Here is a 21292-nt window from a genome sequence, read left to right as displayed (position 1 = left end):
GGCCCGGGGGTCAGAGGCAGAGCCTGTGTTGGTGTTATAGGCCTACGTGTCAGGAAAAAATCATTCAAACAACTACATTAAGACACAAAACAACCACAAAGGCACAACACCAACCACAAAGAATCATACAACAACAACAACAACCAAAATAGAGGCTCAACAAACACAAAGACACATAATTGACACAAAATCACCCCAGAGATACAAAATAGCCACAGGGGACTTTTATCAGACTTCACAGAGTTTCCTCTGGAGACACAGGAGGCTTCATACACCTGAAGCTCTTCCTGATGGAGAAGATCAGTGTAGCTGAACCTAACATGCAGCAGGAGAACTCATTTCAAAACACCTGTGACCCTTATAACTGTAACAGCTGTTACAGTGTTTACACCATTTATAATTTCAAAATTTATAATTACTCTTTTCCCAGTCAAACATCCTGGTTTTGAATGTCACAATTTACTTTTCTGTTCTTTATTCTCCTTTTCTACAGCACTTAGGCCTATTATACAATGACAGTTTTCTTGCTCCTAGAAAGATTCATATTTTTCAAATAATACATGATTTAGATCATTTTTCCCAACAACTAAATAAAAGTGAAATGTTCTAAAGATGCATATAGACACAGATGTTGCAAAGATATACTAATCTAGTGTAGCTGTAGTATGTACATTTACCACTGCCAATGTCAAATCCTGACAGATTATGACGATTATGATGAGATTATGATTTATTGTAATAGAAACAGCAGAGAGTAAACTCAGTGGATGAGATAACTTCTTGGAAATACATGTTTTCTCCTTGTTGTCCATTGGATTGGCATATTTTTTAAATATAATAAATCAAATTATTTAAAAAAAATGTAAAGAAGCTTGAAAGAGTTTCATGAAGAAATACACAAATAACTACAGATTGTTTCATCTTTAATGTCACCACTGCTAGAAACAACATACCATCACCACCAATACTACTACTATTGTAGCTAATGATATAATAGATATGATACAGTAATATCTTGTTTGCTAAAATCTAGAGATATACAAAACATGTCAGGAAGATGACCAGAATATTGAATAATAGTAATCAGTGATATCCACTGCTGAGTTTATCCAAAGTGAAATGATGTAGTGTTTATCAATTATATGAATTCTGTACTTTTATAATTCATAAAATATGATTATAGTTTGATACATTTGTGATGCTCATTTCATTTCCACATAGCCTACAGTATCAAACAGTTGACTCTGCATTTGAACACAGAATCATCCACAAGTCAATTTTGTCCCATTTATTTCTTCATGTAATCAGGGAGGAATTTTTTCCATTTCATATTCTGCAAACAAAAAAACAAGAGAGGTCGTTATTAAATATTTTGTGCTTTGAGCATCAGCAACTCATGATCATTGTGTCTGACGTACGTTTTTCCCCCAGGTGGATTTAGACTTCTTGGTCTTCATGTCATCCAGTGACTCGTAAGTGGCGGCGGCGGCCTCCCCAGGGATCTGCTCATAGGTGTCATCAGGGAGACCGGCAGGCGTTGGCGTCTGTGGGACCTCGGCATACGTCCCATCTCCCTGCTGAGCTGAACTCCCCCCAGGCTCAGCAGATTCCTGGTACAGGGGGTTGGACCTCAGCAGCCCCTGATCCTCGCTCTGCTGGTCCGACCTGGAGGCGCTCGGCCTCGGAGCCCGGGGATCATGGAGGGAGTAGGTGTGGCAGGTCACTTTCTTCAGTTGAGTGGGTGAATGGGACGCTGATGTTGTGGGGGGGGGGCTAGGGATGTTGTTGGAGTACTCATCCTCCTCCATGTGCTGGTTGTCCAGGTGTGGTAGAGATCTGCTCCTGCTCTCCACGTGTGTCAGCACAGAATATGTAGCACTGGGTGGACAAAGGTCCCCCGGATAGCTTGTGTCGATGCCGTTAAACAAGTCTCTGTCTGTCATCAACACCGGGGTTGTGTTTCCTCGCAGTCTCTCCAGTTTGTCGGTCTGAGTGTCTGCTGGATGGGAAGTTGTGTCAGGCAAAGATCCACTCAGAGAAAAGCCCAGAGGAATGGATCTCTTTGGTACCGGAGGTACACCCTGGAAAACACGACAGCAAAGCCATGAGAGCACAGATGACAGAACTATCTATACACAAGGTCCATTAGTGAAGCACCGAGGGTCATTTGCAGCTTAGCACAAAACAGAAACATGTTTAGTTCTTTTTTTTGGAGAAAAGTCAACAAAACATAATGGTTTGTATCCACTGACTGATGTTATACATACAAGATTATATTGTGGAGCTCAACACACTGCAGCTTAAAGCAGAAGTAAGCGGAATATTTGTGTTAATATAAGTCTTAAATAGTTATATCTTCCGACAGCAATCACTTACATAGAGTGTTTGGTCTGAAACACGGGTCTGTCAGTCACTCTGCTCTGCTGTAAGCCGAGGAGAAAACTTTCCTTGTATCCTACTGTACAACCTTTATCCAATGAGGAGAGAGAACGGCATAAAGGGGCAGTCCTCTCTGTGTGTGCAGCCAAGGGATGCGCGTGAATGTGGTGACGTAGGGACGAGGGCGGGGACTGCTAACTCCATCGGCTGACAAAAAGTTAGCCAAAACGACCGGATCGCTTACTTCTGCTTTAAGCTAACACATGCAACTTGAAAACTTGTCAATTTGACAACACATGAATGTTTCTGGAGAGTCTGGAGACACAAAAAAGTGAAGGACCTGACTGAAGCCCTTTTGTTCAACGTTTCTTGACTTTAGAAGTTGTGAAGACAGCTACTTGTTGGTGGGGTGTGAAAATGTAGCTATTTATTATAACGTCAGTATTACACGATTCAGATATTTTTGCTAATATGTTCTGTTATCTAACCTTTTTTAGGTTGAAGTGAATTGACCTCTCAGGGCCACCGTAGGGTTTTTCTTTTCATGTGTTCTAATTAAAGTTGGTTAGACCTGGTCCATCGGGCAACGACTTGAAATCCAAAAATTGCTTCAATTTAGCAAAATATTTCTTGGTCAAATTGTCTGACAAACCACCTAATGTGGGAATTTAATCATTTGCAACATTTTTTTCCATTTCCATTACTTGCACGTGCACTCGTATACTCTGACTTTTGATCTTGAGTTCTGCAGCAGCAAGTGAAAACACTGTGAATATTTAACCATAACACTGAATAATTATTAACAAAATTCCCCGCAGTAAGCAAAATCACACTGATCCCTGTCTGCATGACTGACAGTTATGACTTTTCAAACAGGAGTTCAGTCAGACTCAAATGAAGCCAGGTGTCAGTAAAAGACAGATATGACTCAGTGTTGATCCGTTCTATTCTAATTTGTATAGAATATGTAATTGTATATAGTTAGATGGAAAAGCACAACAGGTCCAGGAATGAAAGTTTCATTTTGATAATTGGAGAAGGGATAAAATAAGTGAATACTTCTGTTACTGTTTCTGTTACTACTGTTACATGTTTTTCTTTTGTTTTCACTTTTGGCTTACTTGTTGACATTTTTTTTTTTTTTGCTTTCACATGCCTGAAATACATTTTTATTTGTTAATTAATTAATTCTTCTAGGAAAAAGTATTATCACCTTTTTATGAGGAAGCAACCACTGAACATTGATGTAAAGAGTTGATGAACAGCACAATTGTCTAACAAGGTTGTGTTTGTTGAAAATAATCATTGTTCAGTCCCTGTTTACCTGTGAGAGGGGCATTGCATCTACAGATACTGTTCCTGTCAGCTTTCTGTTTTTGGATTTGTGCGGCAGCGTGGGAGGCAGCGCTGTGGTCGGGTCACTTTGCTGCTGAATCTTTTGGGTCTTGCCCTGGTTGTTGTGGTTGGCTGTCGTCTTCTGGTCCCACAGATTACGCAGAGCTTGGACACTCACCCCGGACTTCACTGTGCTGTTGTAATTCACCACATCATACACCTCACTTGGGTTTTCCTAAAAACAGCAAGCCTTGAGATTATTATAGTTATCATTAGCCTCTGTGGCTCTTTACAGGCCCATCATGGCTCCAACAAGGAAAACAGGTTAGACATGTAAATAAAGGCTTTCAGTGCAGGCACCAGTCAAATGAAATGAGCCGTGTACCAAGTATCACTATTCACTTTTGCTTGACGTCCAACAGTAAAGTGTTTTGATGATATCACGTCTTTGTATCAGCTACAGATATGATAGCTTCACAGTGAAGCTGATTCTGCCATAAATCAAAGATCAGATATTGACATAAATACACATCAATCCATTTTGTAGACGTGTGAACTTTTGACAGATTGAAAAATTTGACCTTTTGGAAACTGCAAAAACAAATGAAGGGATTAATAAAGTGCCTGGGATTCATCCTTTTAGGACTGTGGGCCAACATTACCATAGAGTCCTGTTGCTATCATGACTAAGGACCATCTATTACACTAAAACCTGTAACTTTGTGCTCCAACCCTCCCAGATACAGATCCAGAGATCTGAGAGGTCTGATGGCCAATACGAGCTGCAGCCTCTATATGAAGGGACTGTGAATACTGTTTGAAATTCACGCAGTTTGGGTAAAATGACCACAAAAAGACACAAGACTAATACGAAGACGCGCAGTGACATGAGGGAGACTCAACATTACTACAAATACAACACAATGAATGCCCACACAGATGCACAAAATGACAAACAAATGACACAAAAATAATAATAAACTCTACTGTAAATAAGCAGGAAACCTAAATGACCTGTAATCTGCCTGTGGCTGTACAGGGATGTGTGTAATCTGTAAAATACTAAAATCCCATATTGCACTTGCATATAATCACAATTTGATGTTTTGTTTTGTTTTGTTTTGTTTGTTTGCATATCTACTACATTTTCACAGCTGGATCAATAGAAATGACACATGAGTTAAACAAACTGTAGTTGACAGGGCTCTGCTCACCTCGGAGCAGTTGGAAGCCAGGTATTCTCCAAAGGGTTGGATGGGGCTGACCTTGTAGTGCTCAATCAGTTCAGTGAGATTGTGGTAAGTCTGACAGTCTCCTGATATGGCAAACTGCCCATCTTGGTTCTGGGTGATGACAAAGTGGCGGCACCTGTCTTGGCCCCTTGAGAAGAAAGGTCACGGTGCAGGAAGATAGATCAAAAAGGTGCTGAAGAGACAGCTGCATGGACAGTGTTGATCAGACTGAGTTGGCCTCACCTGTAGGACAGGATGTAACCGATGGCTTTATCACTAAGGCGAATGAGAAAACAGCCCAGGGCTTTATCCCGCAGATGATCTTCCGCATCCCTGACGCACAGAGAGAGAGAGGGGGGGGCGGGTGACAAATTTCACAGACTTAGAGGCAAATTAGATTTAGAAATAACACCACTATCTCCTGAAACCTCTGTCCACTACCTATCTCTCCTGTATTCATCACATAGGGAAACACACATCCACTGACACTATATCAATTCCTATTACATCCAGAGCCACTGATCCTGTCAGATACATTGATTTTACTGCGGGCAAACACATTCAAATCCAGTACCTAGATGAAAAACTGCGTTCATAAGAAATAAAACAAACCTTAACTCAATTCAATGCACTTAGGGATTTTGCTGATACAGCCTTGCTCACTACAGCACATTGTGGCCAATGTTGGCAAACTTTCAGTGTTATTGATATTGTTGTGTGAGGCAGTCGATTGACTTCTATATCTACTGCAGTTTAGCTTGACACAAACTCTGATGTAATTGTTTTAGTTTCAGTTCAATGTGCAGTTATCTTATGGTAAGTGTCAACTGTGGCCACATTACATACTGTGTCTTAAAAATGAGAAATTGGTCTTATTATTATGCACATTTCCCTCATTAAATTTCATAGTTTATATTTGAACTACTTACTAAGCAGGGCTGAAACCATTTTTTTTATTTATTCTGAGGCAATTCCTCCATCATCCTTTCACAAAATGTAAAGTTGTCTTTCAGTTATTTGTATTTTTTCTATTTGTTCAATGGTTGGACATTTAAAAGCTAATTGGAGGTCCAGCACTTAACTAATAACCTGGAGAAATACTCTTTTTCAAAATACTTTTGTGTTTGTTGTTTGTTTAATTAAACTAGTCTTATTCAGAGTCTTGTATTTTATAGCTTTCTTGGTATTGAGGTCAATTTGTGTTTCTTTGTCAAAAAACCATCTGAGATCTTTCACAATGAGCCTAGATTTGTGTTGATTGTCTGATAGTGATATGATGGTGACAGCAAGATTTCTAGAAAAATCGTGGCAACTAAGACATCCATCCACCTATTGTCTGTACCGCTCATCTGTGCAGGGATCCCTGATCTGTCACACAATGATGGACAGGTCGGGTTGTGGGTATCAGGGGCGTTGCCAGCCATTTAGCTCTACTGGGGCACAACTCAGTCTGAACTGACTTTGCCTTTTCTTTAAGCATTAAAGTGTACCGCCTATATGACATTTATACTGGGACACAGCTCATTTATACTGGGGGTTGTCCCTTGGTAAAAGGGGTCCGGTGATGCCCCGGGTGGGTCTTATTTTTTCCCCTCTCGAGATTAAGGACAAAAATACTGTGATGAGCTGTGCAGGTGTGAAAACTGTCTCCACAGCAAAGACTGTAATCTTCTAAAGCACCAAGCCAAACGATATGCTCCTATAAGGCTAGTCTTTAAAACCTTTTAGGCCTATCAAGGCAACAATCAGAGATTTCAGAACATATCTATTGTGTTTTCATTGTTAGTTAATTGATAGATGAACTCTGACAGTTGTCTTGTCCCACACTGAGCCACAGGGACACCACAATAACAGCATGTTAGTCCATAGATAGAAGAATTCAAGAAAAAAAGTAATGTAAAGGTTATTTTCCAGACTAACTACATACAGTATAAAGTTGTAATTTGTAAAATAGGTCAAATATAATAAAATAAAATAAAACCCTCAAAAAGAAGTAAGTACTGTTACTAATTACTACTTTTCAGCCTACTTAAACTTACCCCAAACTGCAACTGACTTACTGTATAATATGATGTTAACCGCATCAATAGGACCCCACAGAGCTCCATTCATATGAAGCCAAATAAAATAGCACAATCAGACCTACAAAGGCAATCTCCATCTCTTGTCCGTGTTGCTTACTTTCTGGTAGCGAAGCCTTGAAACCAGTCAGGGAAGCTTCCGTTGTTCAGGATGAGCCCTGCCTGCGTCTCGGTGAACCACCTGAGCACCAGCTCCTTCAGGCCTCCCTCTCCTGCCTCCAACTGCAGGTCAACACCCAACGTCTTCTCCATCCTCACCGTCTCGCCAGGAGCTGACAGAACAGTGTTGGCAACGCGGCAACATATGCACCCTCAGCAAGGCGGATGTCATGTAACTCTCAAAAGGAAGACGAGGCACCTCATTTGACTATTTCTGCTGGGCGTCTCTCTCTCATCTGAATAGTGGTATTGTTTCAGTTTATCTACCGGTGGCTCTTCGACCTATCACCAGGCAGCCAGCCTCATTTTACTATCTGTGTTCCTTGTACCAGATTGAACTTCAATAGTTTGGTCAAATTAAACACAGTAAGTTTTTCATTTAGTTTCCTTTTATTCCAGTAGAGGTGCAGCACCAGTAATGTGAGAACTTCATGATGTGAAAATGTATGACAGGGACACAGACGTGTGTGTTGTGCAGGAAACTGTATTTTTATTGTGGAGACAAACATATGATAAGGCCACCTCATTATACAGCCCATCCCAACAAGGTAAACCATAGTCAAATGCAAGGTTAAAATGCGGGCAATAAGTCAGACGACTGGAACCAGATTATTATTTTAAAGTCCAATGCAGAAGGATTGTTTTTATTAGGGGCCAGGCAGCTGAAGCCTGAGGCAGCATGGCCATAGGCAGCCTATTCACCAGACTGTTTCCATGTATGCACGTCTTATTGTGGTTCTGCTTTATTGTGTCAGACTGTGTATTTTGCTTTTATTCCTGCTTTCTGGATCTACTTAACAATGTCCTTCTCTAGACTGTCCACATTTTATGTTATTACATTTTTAATACCTGCACTGTAACATCTGTCCAGGTAGCCAGATGAAAATTATCCTTCCTGGCTAACTCTGGCAAATTCACTGAAATGTTTATTTATGTGCATGGTCCCTGTCAAATAATGAAATATATTGTAGATAAATATAAAAAGTGACCTGCCTGTTAAAATTTTCAATTCAGCATCAAATTAAATCGTATAATTTATAACTGAACACAGTATTAGAAAATATCATTTTTTTTACACAAACTTTTTTTTTTTTTTTTACATTTTTTTTTTAATGTATTGAGTTGCTCTAGTTGTTGCTATAATCAATGCCACGTTAAATCCGTGGTTTTCTGAATGGACTTCTGTATGAGGTTGTCCCCGTGCAAGAGAGCGGCATGAGCTGCAGGTCCCTCGTGGTCCGGAGTGGACACAACAGAGACTGTGGGACGGAGGCTCAGGGCGGACATGGTGGTGTCAATCAGACGTTGTAGCGAGTATTTATAACACGGTAGACGTCCATCCACTAACGTTATTGTGCGTTTTCTACGGCTGGGGACATTTAGTCTTATTTACTGCTGGTGTTTACCGTGACGCAGCAGCTTTGCCATGTCTCAATGATGCTGTTGGATTGATTTTGTAAACATTTCATAACGATGATGAAATAACCGCGGTTATAGAGAGTGAAGTAGCCTATTAATCTATTTGCAAACAGCAGTGAGGCTGCAGCCATGGACCCGTTCAAACAGCTGAGAGTGAAGGACTACTATGAGATCGGTGAAGAGCTGGGAAGGTACAGACATGGATGTTTCGAGTTTCTTCTTATTGGTACTGTTCAAGACTTAATTTGAATACTGCTAATTATTCTGATCATGTATCGATGCATTACAAACTTGACATAAGGTGGCGACACATACAGTAGCCTATTAACTAACCGTTAAACTAACCACAAAAAATAGGACCTACGAGGACAACCAATGAGGTCGAAATGAAAAAAATGAATATTTGACAAAACTTTTTTCGTCGAGCATATAGCCATTTAGAAAAAAGAGAAAGGAATTGGCAGGTATGTAAAGAAAAATGATTACATTTATAGCAAATGAATAAAACTTTAGTAAAACATTTGTATTTAAGAAAATAATAAAGAAAATAAACATAATTGTACATACACAAGAGATACAAAAAACTACTAGCCTAATGAAGAATCTTGTCATGTGAAATTATGATTGATGAGAGTCTCATGTCTTTAATATGACTTTGTTGAAGCATAAGAGAAAATACTTGTAACATAAGAGAAAATAGTACTGGTATGTGATGTGAAAGTAGGCTATAGGAAAACGTTTGCAGTTAAGTTGTGGTATTTACATATAACTTATAGGGACAGTGTGTCAGATATACAGGGGGACACACAGTGATACAAGGTGTTAGCCATAGTGCGAAATACGGGGGGGTTTGGGGGGGTCGGACCCCCCCGATTAACCCCTTGAGACCCCCTGAAAGACTCAAAAGCAAAATCTGAGGGGGGTCTCAATCTTGTCAAAAAAATAAATAATATAATACAATAATTTTATTGTGGTCAATTAAATGTGTTTAAGATCACCATGTCCAGTATTCATAATTCAAAACATTTATTCATTTAACATTAAGCTGAACCATGTCACCTGCGCATTATGCAAATTAGCCATGTGCGCCAGCCCAGCGCAGGAGTCGAGCCCACTCGCTATCAGAACAGAGGATCCCGTTCCTCTCCCACCCTCTGCCGATGAAACTGAAGTTGAGGCCGAGTGCTCTGAAGACGTAGCCGCAGCCCCTGCTGCTAGCACTGGTGATTGGCCGCTTTTCTTTTTCTTTCTTTTTCTTTTTCTTTTTTTTTTTTTTTTTTACACCTAAGCAAGTGGGGTAATGGAAATACCGCAACCCTTGGCTTGACATTAAGGCAGGAAAATAACTTAAGGTAAGAGGCTAGCCTGCTTCAGCATACTTTGGCCTGAACCCCCAGTGGTGTTGTTTGGCCAGGCGCCTGTTGTGAGCTATTTGTCTGTGCTTTTTCAATTTTTATGATGGCCCGTTATACGAATGTGATTTGTGGATGTGTTCAATGCTGCGTTTAAACGTATTTGCTAGATGGATGGTTAGATAAGGCTACATGATCGGTCATAGTTGCAGGCTGAGGATCTCGTCGTGCACATAATTGCACGTCAGTCTCCGATCTCCAGATTTATACAGTTGGTTCTTATTCGAGTGCACGAGTTTGGTGTCTTTCATTCATTTTAATTGTTGTATTTTATTTATTGTCTATTCGTTTCTGCATTGCCCTGATCGCGCGCCAGTCTCCTATACCTGGCATTTATTCATTGTTCAAGTGCGCCAGTGTGGTGCCAATTATTGTCTTTTATTTATTTGAATTATCGTCTATTTATCGTCAATTACTTTCTGCATTGTAATGCACAACTTTGCCTCTCCTTTTTAGGCTATAGGCTAATTTTCTTGGCTTATTGTAATGTTATAGTCCTACTTTATAAAAAGAAAAAAAAATAACGGTATTGCGCAACAATCGCGAGTTAGGGACCCCCCCGAATATTGATGGGTATTTCGCACACTGGTGTTAGCCTATATATACTGGTAGAGTATATTGGAGAAGAGAGGTTGCATAGCTCAGTAGTGTTAATTAGCATGTAGGTCACTGCACCAATGACATCGAATCATTAACTGTAGCCTATGCTGCAAACAAAGCTTCTCCAGGAACTGATATTGTCAGGATCAGCTGCAAAATTTAAAGCAATGTTTCCATAGAAATCTGATTGCACAGGGATATTTCAGTAGGAAATAGCCTACACAGAAAAATAAACTGGTGTGTGTTTTATTGCCATGCGTTGCCAGGTGGGGACAACTGTTCAGCCTGCATGTCAAGCTGCTTTTTAAAGAAGTCTGCTATGTTTAGCTGTGGCCGAGTCTGCTCTCAGAGTGGCTGCAGAGGAGGAAGTGTAGTGTTAGTTTACAAACCATTCGGCCAGACAAATAAATAGAAGCAGCTGTACACTCAGCCACTGAATTTTGAATACTGAAATGCTGCAAAGGTTGTTTTTCTTTCTTTTTTTGTACTTGTATTGTGGGTCTGTGAGTATCCAGCTGAAATATTTGCTGCAGAAGTGTGCAACACTATAAATAGAGGTAGTGGTGAAACTGTAATCACAAGCCCTCCACAGCTCAGCAGCCTGAGATATATAATATAGTTTCTCCATCGTCAGCCCGTCAGCCAGTGAACAGAACAGGCTTTTTCTATTCAAAGTTTGACCATTAATGAAAGTGTCACCATTAGACCACTCTGTGTTATTGTGCACCTTTACTTGTTCTCTGCATGAACTTTCAAGTTGTTTGTTGATGTGTGTGAAGTTACCATGTTTCAATTTGTTGACGGCCTTAAAGGAAGATTTGCTCAAAGAAAATTAATTTCAATTTGATCAAATTCAAAGTTCCTTTGTCTCCTAGGGGACTATACGGTGGCCTTGAAGGCTCAACACACTTGTGACAGACATCTTTACAATTGGACAATATTAGATTATTGTAATCCTATAAATCTGTCTCTAAATGACACAACCAGAAATAATCTCTACCATAGCTATATGTTACTATATATATATATATATGTCACTTCTCTGACAGGCATGTTTGTCTTCTGTACTTCAGTGGGCAGTTTGCCATTGTGAAACAATGCAGAGAGAAGAGCACAGGTCGGCAGTTTGCCGCCAAGTTCATCAAGAAGCGTCAGAGCATGGCCAGCTCTCGAGGCGTTCGGCGGGAGGAGATAGAGCGGGAGGTCTTCATCCTACGTCAAATCCAGCACCCCAACATCGTCACGCTGCATGACGTCTACGAGAACCGCACCGATGTTGTGCTGATTCTGGAGCTGTGAGTTGCTATAGAGGGTCTATAACACAGATGAGACTCCATCACTTTGACTGTTTTCTACAGTGACCCTGAAGCTCACAGCGCCGCAAAACATATGCAAAGACCCAAATGTCCTGTAAACTGAAAACACAACAGAAGTGTTTCTGGGGACACAACAAAGTGACTGACCTTTCTGAGGCACTTCTGTTCAGTGCTTCTTGGAAGGGGTAAAGATAATATAATACATCCATGGGTAAAGACAGCTTCCTGTTAGTGTTAAATGAAATGAGTTTATTTTGTTTATTATAACATCAATATCATATGATTTTTGGTGTACTGTTAGCTTAGTCTAATCTTTAGCTGGGTCACTTTTTAGTTTCCTACACAACTGTTGTGAGTTTTTGCATGTTGCATTTGTTGTCAAATTACTATGACAGATACTGTATATCGGTGTATTTGCATGTGTTTTCTGGCGCTGCAGTGGGTTGAGCTCCATAGTATCTTGTTTGACATTTGAACAAAGCTAAAAAACAAAAACAAAAAATCAAAACACCTCTAACGCAACTGGAAGGCACATAGACATGAAGTCTAAAATTGTAAATGCATCAGAAAAAGCAGACAACATACTATATGTAACAGAGGTCCGCGGGTATAGCCACAGTCACAAGGTACCAGTGAGGAGAAGTGACGACGTCTGGCGGTTAGCGGTACTGGTGTTAAACTCACTCACCCATAAAAGACGTAACTTGCCAAGTGGTCACTGACCTCTTGGCAAACCGGTTTGCATCGTCGCCTGCAGTGTGGGAGACCTGGGTTCAAAACTCACTCAGGGCAGGCATTGGTCACATATGCATACAGGAAAATGTAGCTATCCATAAAAAATATTGAAGCATATGAATAAATGTGAATACAGCAGATGAGTTAAAGCAGAAGTAAGCGATCCGGTGGTTTTGGCTAACTTCTTGTCAGCAGATGGAGTTAGCAGTCCCCGCCCTCGTCCCGACGTCACCACATTCACGCGCATCCCTTGGCTGCACACACAGAGAGGACCGCCCCTTTATGCCGTTCTCTCTCCTCATTGGATAAAGGTTGTAGGATACAAGGAAAGTTTTCTCCTCGGCTTACAGCAGAGCAGAGTGACTGACAGACCCGTGTTTCAGACCAAACACTCTATAGAAGTGATTGCTGTCGGAAGAATAAGACTTATATTAACACAAATATTCCGCTTACTTCTGCTTTAAAGATAAATAGATATAGCAGCAGTAAATAATCTGAAACACTTGTACAGTTAAGGTGAGCACTGCAGGTGAATACATGTGGTAGCAAAATATGAATGTCTGCAACTGACGAGTAATCGATAACTGTAATATTACAGCAGATTAAAGAAAAATTTAAGTGTAAGTGTAAAGTGGCAGTAATGGAGGTAGATGATCAGTGTTTGTGTTGCAGGGTCTCCGGGGGGGAGTTGTTTGACTTCCTGGCGCAGAAGGAGTCTCTGAGTGAGGAGGAGGCCACTCAGTTCATCAAACAGATCCTGGAGGGGGTCAACTACCTCCATGCCAGGAAAATTGCCCACTTTGACCTTAAGGTTTGTCCCGTCGAGACGTGCGGCGGTCGGGTTGAATGTTCTCACATGTCTGAGTCATGAAGGTCACGGGGTCAGTGTGAAAATCACAGTGACCTCAGTTGAACTGTGACATTTAGTTATTGTGACAAAAGCTGGTTTCATGCTCATGGTTTATGGTGCAGGATGATTCAGCAGTTTGTTATAACAACAAGATACTGTTGAACTGTGTCTATAACAGAATAATACAACATCACATTTTGTTTTTCTGCCTCTTTTCAAGAAAATTTTTCAAGTGTTTTATGTGTAAAGGTTAGGGAGGCACGTGTCAACAAACAAACAACAATATACAGACAAAAGTTGATCAATCATCAAAAAATTCTGCAGATTATTAGGAATAAAAAAACTGTGGCTGTGTTTCCCTACATATGTTAATCTGTCCACTTCATTTTCAAAAACTTTATTGTTAAAAACATTTTCCTTATCTTACAAGCTAATTGACAAAACAAAAGATTGAGGAAAAATACATAAAAAATACATAGCCATAACCAACACATCACATAAATAAAATATCAATTGAATATAAATATAGAGGAAGATGTAAATAACATTTGAAAGTCACCAGTTATGTTTAGTTTGTTCTTTTTTTGCTGCATTTTCCATGTTGGTGATTGACAGTATAGAGCAAGTTCCTTCATAAGAATTGTTAATAAGGGCTCTGTCTTGATAAGTATACATTAATGTGTAAAGAATTTAAATAAAAAATTGTATTTAATAAATATTCAGTTCTGTGATGTGTCTTTACAGTTGTCTCCTCTTCCTCAGGGGAGAGGAGATTTATGCCACTAGGTGGAGCTGTGTGTTAGAGAGTGTGCACAGGAACTGAAGAGTTATGTCTGGGTCTAGGGTCTAGGGTCTAGGATCTCTTTGTTTCACCATCATGACACTTCATGTCATCTGTATTCACGTTCAGGTCGACGGTTCTCCAACATGTGCTCAGTAAAGTCTCCTTTCTCATCTACAGCCTGAGAACATCATGCTGCTGGACAAGAATGTGCCTCTGCCCAGAATCAAACTGATTGACTTTGGTTTGGCTCATAAGATCGAAGCTGGAGTGGAGTTCAAAAACATCTTTGGGACACCTGAGTTTGTAGGTAAATACAAAACCATCAACAAGAAACAAACAAAGCACCGTTTTATAACACAACATAAACTGATCAGCCTGAAAGAGGTGAATCAATAACCAGGGGAAAAGAGGAGTGGGTTATATTTGACAGATTTTCTAATGCCTTAAGTTTCCAGTAAAACTTTATAACTACACACTATTAAGTATGTATGAGTTAAGCATTGTTAAATGCTAACAAAGCATCCTCCCTTCGTGCTTATAAAACGTTTAACGATTGATATTGATACTTGATCTTATTAGTACATTATGACCATATTCAACATTGATAACTGTATTTATGAATTATGGACTAATTAGTATCAGTGTCAGAAGAATGTTTAACAAAAGATGAATTAAGTATTTAATACTGTTAACTAATGGGTTTTAGTGAGCAGTTATTATAAAGTGTTACAGAGTCTTCCATGTAATATTTGATGAGCCATCTTTACAATAACAAGTGAGATGTGTCTTTTTCTCCTCTTCTTTACCTGTGATACTTTATGCCTCGTTTACATTTTAAGCACCAGAGATTGTGAACTATGAGCCACTGGGCCTTGAAGCCGACATGTGGAGCATTGGGGTCATCACCTACATCCTGCAAGTGCAATGCAAAATGTCACATACAGTAAATTATATTGAAGCAACCTCCTTCCAACCGGATGATGAACTGGCTGATCAACCTTTAACATTTTTGTTCCAGGCTGAGCGGTGCCTCACCTTTCCTGGGGGAGACCAAACAGGACACGCTGAGCAACATTTCAGCCATAAACTATGAGTTTGATGAAGAGTTCTTCTGTCACACCAGCGAGCTCGCCAAGAAATTCATCAGCCAGTTGCTGGAGAAAGATAAAAAGTAAGAACTCAGTGTTTTCCTCAGGGCAAACCTAGATCAGTGCACCACTCTTAACCCTGTGCTTTTATTATTTTTTTTATCTTCCCAGAATCACAGTACCACTCTGTCATTGTGACTCCTCTGTAAAATAATTTGGTTGTTTTTTTTTCTTCTCACAGAAAAAGATTAACAATTCAAGATGCTCTCAATCACCCCTGGATCAAGGTAAAATGAAAACTTCATTTTAAAATCATTGTATGTTAATTAGCATTTTAGTCAGAGCTGAGACTTTTTTCTGGATACAGTGGCTTTGCACCCTGAATAACAAATGATATATTTTTCATTAATAGTGCACATCAAATATTTTTTGGTAAGCTCAAAGTCTTACTTCACTATTGTTTTATTGTTTCCATGTAAAAGTAAAAAGGTATAAGAAATAAAAACGTAAATGAGGTTTATAAAGAAAGAAATAGAACAAAATAATGATGGACAACAACAGCAATACTATGAATATAATCACAACAGCCAGAGTTATCCAGCCTTTGTAAGATCTTTTATTTAATAATAAAAGATAAAACTAGTGTAAATTGTTCATAATATTATATCCTTTCCCTCGTCGGCCACAAATATCTGATGTTATCCAAGTTTAAGGCTGAAATAACACAAATGTCTCACCGTGAGCAGTAACACTCCTCCAGTCCATGATGTCTGTCCAGTCACTATAACAGGTGACTTAATCAGGCAACAACAGATGACACTGAGCAGTAACAACATGACTGCAGCCTGTGTTTAAGACAATCAGCTAAGGATAAATTGTGTTTGGGTTTCCAAAATACTGCACCCTTAATAGTCCTGTTGGCAGAGATGATTGTTTAACTAAATTAGCCAAGAATTCAAAAGCTGAAAAGCTTCTGGGAACTTTAGACCAAATAAAATAAATGAAGTTCACACAGCTGCTGCTCGAGTGGCCTGAAGCTGATGTGTATGTGCCCCAGTTCTGATGTTTAATGACAGTGTGAACAGCACAAATCACATGGAATTTCTAATCAATCTTAATTAATTAATCAGGTTTGAGCCGCTTTCATATTTGGCTCTAAATCAGATACAGATCTTATCCTCTGAATTCTGAACAGTCATGTGACCAATATCAGAATTCACTGTGACTTCTCCATCACTCTAGATCAACATTTGCCATAATTATGCACAGGCAGGAGTCACAAATAAGCAAAAACAAACATAGAGACAGAGGTAGTTAGACCTAATTAATATTTGGGCGACACATCTGTCCAAGAGAAACTAAACAGGTCATGTGAGATGATGTCTGGTCTCCGACCTGCTCCTCCTCATCACCTGCTTCCACTGCACAGTAACTCAGAAATTAAACCGTCAACAGTCACCACTTTGTCCTGTGACATCTTGTTGTTCAGCTCACATCAGGGTCATAACCAGTTCAAATGTAAAAGATAATGTGACATAATGTAAAAAGCAAGAAAAGCAAGGGACAGCTCCACAGCCTAGAGACTAACAGACATTCACTCCCTGCACATTGATCTTCATTGTTATTTGTTTGCTGCTCGTTTCGTTGCATTCTACAGGTAAATAAAGTCGATGTAGTTATTCTTACTAGTTATTCTAGACTTCTTACGTAATTCTTCCTTTTAACGGATTGTAACTACTTCTATATTATTCTACTTTTACTCTTCAGATATTGTTTCATCTATATTAGTAATGGTTCAACAATGTTTTCAAGCTGCCACTTTTAAACATATTTGAGTAGACTTCAGCTTTTCAATTTCTACATAATGCTCTTCAACAATTCAAGTAATTTCCAGCCATTTGATAGCCTCCGTCTTACATGTTCTACTTTTGCTCTTCAGAAATTGTTTTATCTATATTAGTAATGGCTCAAAAATGTTTTCAAGCTGTCAGTTTTAAATAAATCTGAGTAAATCTGAGTAGACTTTCTTCATACTGATCTTCAACAATTCACGTAATTTCTAACCATAGCCTTCGTCTTACATCTTCTACTTTTACTCTTAATGTCTGTAACAACATCTATTGCACGTTTGTCCGTCCTGGGTGAGGGATCCCTCCTCTGTTGCTCACCCTGAGGTTTCTCCGATTTTTCCCTGTTAAAAGGGTTTTCCATGGAGTTTTTCCTCAGTCGATGTGAGGGTCTAAGGACAGAGGATGTTGTTACGATGCCATGTAAAGCCCTTTGAGACAAACTGTTTGTAAAAACGGGCTATACAAATAAAATTGCCTTGCCTTGCCTTGCCTCTTAAGATATTGTTTCATCTATATTAGTAATGGTTCAACAATGTTTTCAAGCTGTAAGTTTTACATATATTTGAGTAAACTTCAGCCTTTCAATTTCTTCATACTAATATTCAATAATTCAGTAACCATTTCATACAGCTTCCTTTGTACATGTTTTAGTTTTACTCTTCAGATATTGTTTCATCTTTTTCAGATTGCTTCAGCAATTTCTTCCCTTAATTCAGCATTGTTTCAACAATTTATTCAGCTCATTCAGCTTCCAGCTTTCAGCATTCACCTGTATTTCCTTCAGGAAATGCATTCTCTAGTTGTTATTTGTTTGCTGCTCGTTTAGTTGCATTCTACAGGTAAACAAAGTCAAACCTGAACAGTCAATAAGGTGTAAGTCAGATGATGAAGCCCACCTGATGCATTGTCATGAGTGCATGAGCTGTGTCAGTGTCACCTCCTCTCTAACTAACACTCCTTCTTTTAACGCTTTAGTCCAACGAGCACAAGGAGGAAAACAAAGCGCAGGAGCCAAAGAAACGAGAGCGGCGCCAGCTGAAGACAAAACGCCTCAGGGAGTACACCATCAAGTCACACTCCAGTATGCCACCCAACAACACCTACGTAAACTTTGAGCGGTTCGCCCAGGTGGTGGAGGACATTGACCAGATGGAGGGCTCTTTCATCAGCCTGGCAGCAGCCCACGACTGCCTGCAGGAGGACATCGACGCCATGGCCTCCATCTATAACGAGAAGGAGGCCTGGTACAAGGAGGAGAGCGAAGGCGTGCGCCACGACATCTCACAAATCCGCTACGAGTTCCGTAAGGTGGAGGCGCTGAAGAGGAGCCTGCAGGACGACATGCAGGCCTTCAGCTCGGGCCTCAGCGCCATCAGCAGCCGCTACCAGGAGAGACAGAACCACTTTGATGCTCTGCGGCTGGAGCTCAGCAACGAGCTGAAGTGGGTGCAGGAGGTGATGGGCTCGTTCCCCATGGACGGAGGCAGGGCAGGGTACCCCAACTGTAACTTTTCCACCGTCTTCAACAACGACGTGAACGAAGCCTTGAAGGAGCTCCTGAACCGCTCGTGTGGAGGAGAGCTGCTGTCTGGGATCAACCTGGACTTCACTGAAACTGGACAGCAAAGATAAACCCCCAGTGCTGTTCTCAATAGTAGTGGTGATTAGTGAAGCTGCAGGTTGGAGAACTGTGTCTGCTCCGGACAGATACAGAAGAAGTAATTATAATTTTACTTTTTACAAATTGATTGTATATCAGAGGTGTCCAATAAAAATTCAAAGATGGAGTAAATCATTCAGATCACTGATATTCCCCATGTTTATGGAAACACACACAATTTGCACTAGCCCCTCAAATATGGTTTGAACACTTGTAACAAATGTATTGGAGGCAGAAGATTTTACTGTAACAATAGATCATTCAAAGTGGCCTCAGTGCAGCACTGCAGAAAACTCTTTATGTTTAAATAAATTGAATAAAAATATCTAGAACAAGGTTAAATGAATTTTGTTTTCACAAGCCTCCGTCAGTCCTACAGTGTTGTGTGGAGCAAACCTATAGAAATGAGAGAACCACAAACTGAACGAACACAACACCAACATTATTTTTCTCTAGGCGATCAACCAATGCAAGGACATCTTTTCTAAATTAAACCCAGACAGTTCGAAGTTCACCTGTGAAGTTTGAAGGAAGAAGCAACAAAAGTTTTGATAACTATTTCTACATGGACACAATGGACTGTGTAGTCTTAGATCGGCTGGGCAGTTGTGAGCTCTGCACGCCGCGTGGTATTTCTGGGCTCATCAAACTCAGCAAATACACAATCCAACAACTCCAATACACTCTCATGGACACGTTGTGACCTGCACATTCACCACGCTATGAGATAATAATGTAACATTACGAGACAGAGTTGTTTTTGAGGAAAATATATAACCGGATCCACATCCCAGACATGGCTGCTCGGCAGAGTGACTTCAAAAGCAAAAGTAGTTCAGAGTATTTGCTTCATGTCATGTGACATAATGTTACATATGTTATTATTTCATAGCGTGGCGAATATGCAGGTCACAACTCTCCACAAGAGCATTTTGGAGTTGCTGGATTGTGTAGTTTGATGAAGGAAACATAGAAATACCATGAGCCTCTGTTGTGTTAGCTGAGCAGCTCGCATCTCTGCCCCACTGATCTCAAAACAGCTTGCACCGACAATTAAAGGTAATGAACCTACTCCTAAAACTAAGGGATTATGGCAATAGACAAATTTGGCAAAATGTTGAAATACCCCTTTAATGACAATAGATTCACTGAAAAAGTAAAAAGTAATTTACACGTGAGTTCCAGTTCCAGATCTGTAGTGGTGACAGCTCAGCTGATGTTTACACTGGTCAACAGCACAAGCTTACACAAGATGTACAGTAGCCTGTGGTATGTTTGCATCAGGACATGTGCAGTGTTTACCTTGGTCCAGCTTTGTTGACTGAAATTCTTCTTTTCACAAAAACATCACCAAGAGAAAGTTTTTTCAGGACTTGTTGGTTTCCAAACCCCCTACAATGTTTTAAATCTCCTGATTCATTTCTAATTAAAACTCTTGCAAAAAAACAACACAAAAAACAGAAAGGAAAGCTGATTAGTGGCCAGCAGATGTTCCATGCAACTGACAAGTGTCAGCCACAGGGCATGAGGCGTGACACCAGCGAGGAGAGGGGCTGCCTGCAGGCATCAGCTGGGACACGATTGAGACTTTGTACCAGTAACATGTCCTGAAATCAACACCAGCAGAGCCGCCTTCCACACGTCGATCCACACTGCTATTCTGAGATCTTGTTTGTCTTTATTTAAAATATCAGAGCAGCCTGTTTCATAACTAAAAAAAAAAACAAAAAACATTTTTGTACTCTGGTCAAGGTTTTTAAATTGTTTCCTCTCTCTGCTACTCGTCAGACTCACTATTTTTAACCATTGCATGCAGGAGAAAGACTCAGCTCAATGGGAGCAGTTATACAAGCAGATGTAACTGCACACAACTCAACTTTAGTTAATAATAATCTTGAGTGAAACATTTTTATATACATGTTTATAATTTACATAAGTATACTTATTAGTATCAGTGTAGAAAGATTGAAAGAATGCTTTAAAAATGTTGAATTCAGTCTTAAATAATGTTTAACTAACTTAATTGGGTGTAGTTATCAAGTGTTACCACACATTTTGCATAAGAGCTGGTTAAAACACAATATGCATGACAGAGATAAAACATTAAACCCAGTCGTGACTTCACAGTGACACTGTTTTTACAGCATTTTATTGGGTTGTAGTGACTGTTAACCTGTTCACACAGAAAAATCAGCTCTTAAGTTACCTGTTAAACAACTTCAATGACAGCAACATAATCAATATTTTTTACCACAGCATTTATTTCAGAATCTGCAACATCTGTCTCTAGATTGAACCCAGATATTAAAGGGATAGTTCAACATTTTGGCAAATTGGCCCATTGCCATAATCCTTATAGTCATAGCAGTAGGTTCGTTACCTTTAATTGTCG

General features: G+C 39.8%; 2 protein-coding genes across 3 annotated transcripts; one reads left to right on the top strand and one right to left on the bottom strand.

Annotated features, from left to right (window-relative positions):
• Positions 1–907: 907 nt before the first annotated feature.
• On the bottom strand, positions 908–7344 carry sh2d7 (SH2 domain containing 7). The gene is made up of 6 exons (XM_085769739.1): positions 7128–7344; positions 5190–5279; positions 4929–5094; positions 3704–3949; positions 1419–2081; positions 908–1333 (listed from the first exon to the last, which is right to left on the bottom strand). The coding sequence occupies exons 1-6, from the start codon at positions 7277–7279 to the stop codon at positions 1289–1291; spliced, it is 1362 nt and encodes a 453-aa protein (XP_085625865.1). The 5' UTR covers positions 7280–7344; the 3' UTR covers positions 908–1288.
• A 1041-nt stretch (positions 7345–8385) lies between these two features.
• Positions 8386–19478, top strand: dapk2a (death-associated protein kinase 2a). 2 transcript variants are annotated; one of them, XM_085769723.1, is made up of 9 exons: positions 8386–8514; positions 8719–8796; positions 11691–11912; positions 13341–13479; positions 14480–14609; positions 15142–15217; positions 15321–15473; positions 15632–15677; positions 18216–19255. In XM_085769723.1, exons 2-9 carry the CDS (start codon positions 8735–8737, stop codon positions 18870–18872), a joined length of 1485 nt encoding a protein of 494 aa, XP_085625849.1. In that variant the 5' UTR covers positions 8386–8514; positions 8719–8734; the 3' UTR covers positions 18873–19255. The 2 variants fall into 2 exon arrangements, with proteins under 2 accessions (XP_085625849.1, XP_085625838.1); XM_085769712.1 differs by lacking the exon at positions 8386–8514 and having other exon boundaries at positions 8517–8796; positions 18216–19478.
• The last annotated feature ends 1814 nt before the right edge of the window (positions 19479–21292 follow it).

The sequence above is a fragment of the Trachurus japonicus genome, chromosome 3, assembly GCF_045865225.1.
Source record: "Trachurus japonicus isolate A0001 chromosome 3, Traja_1.0".
NCBI classification, from domain to species: domain Eukaryota; kingdom Metazoa; phylum Chordata; class Actinopteri; order Carangiformes; family Carangidae; genus Trachurus; species Trachurus japonicus.
The sequence above is the reverse complement of the archived record's forward strand: the minus strand, read 5'-3'. Positions and strand labels throughout refer to the sequence as shown.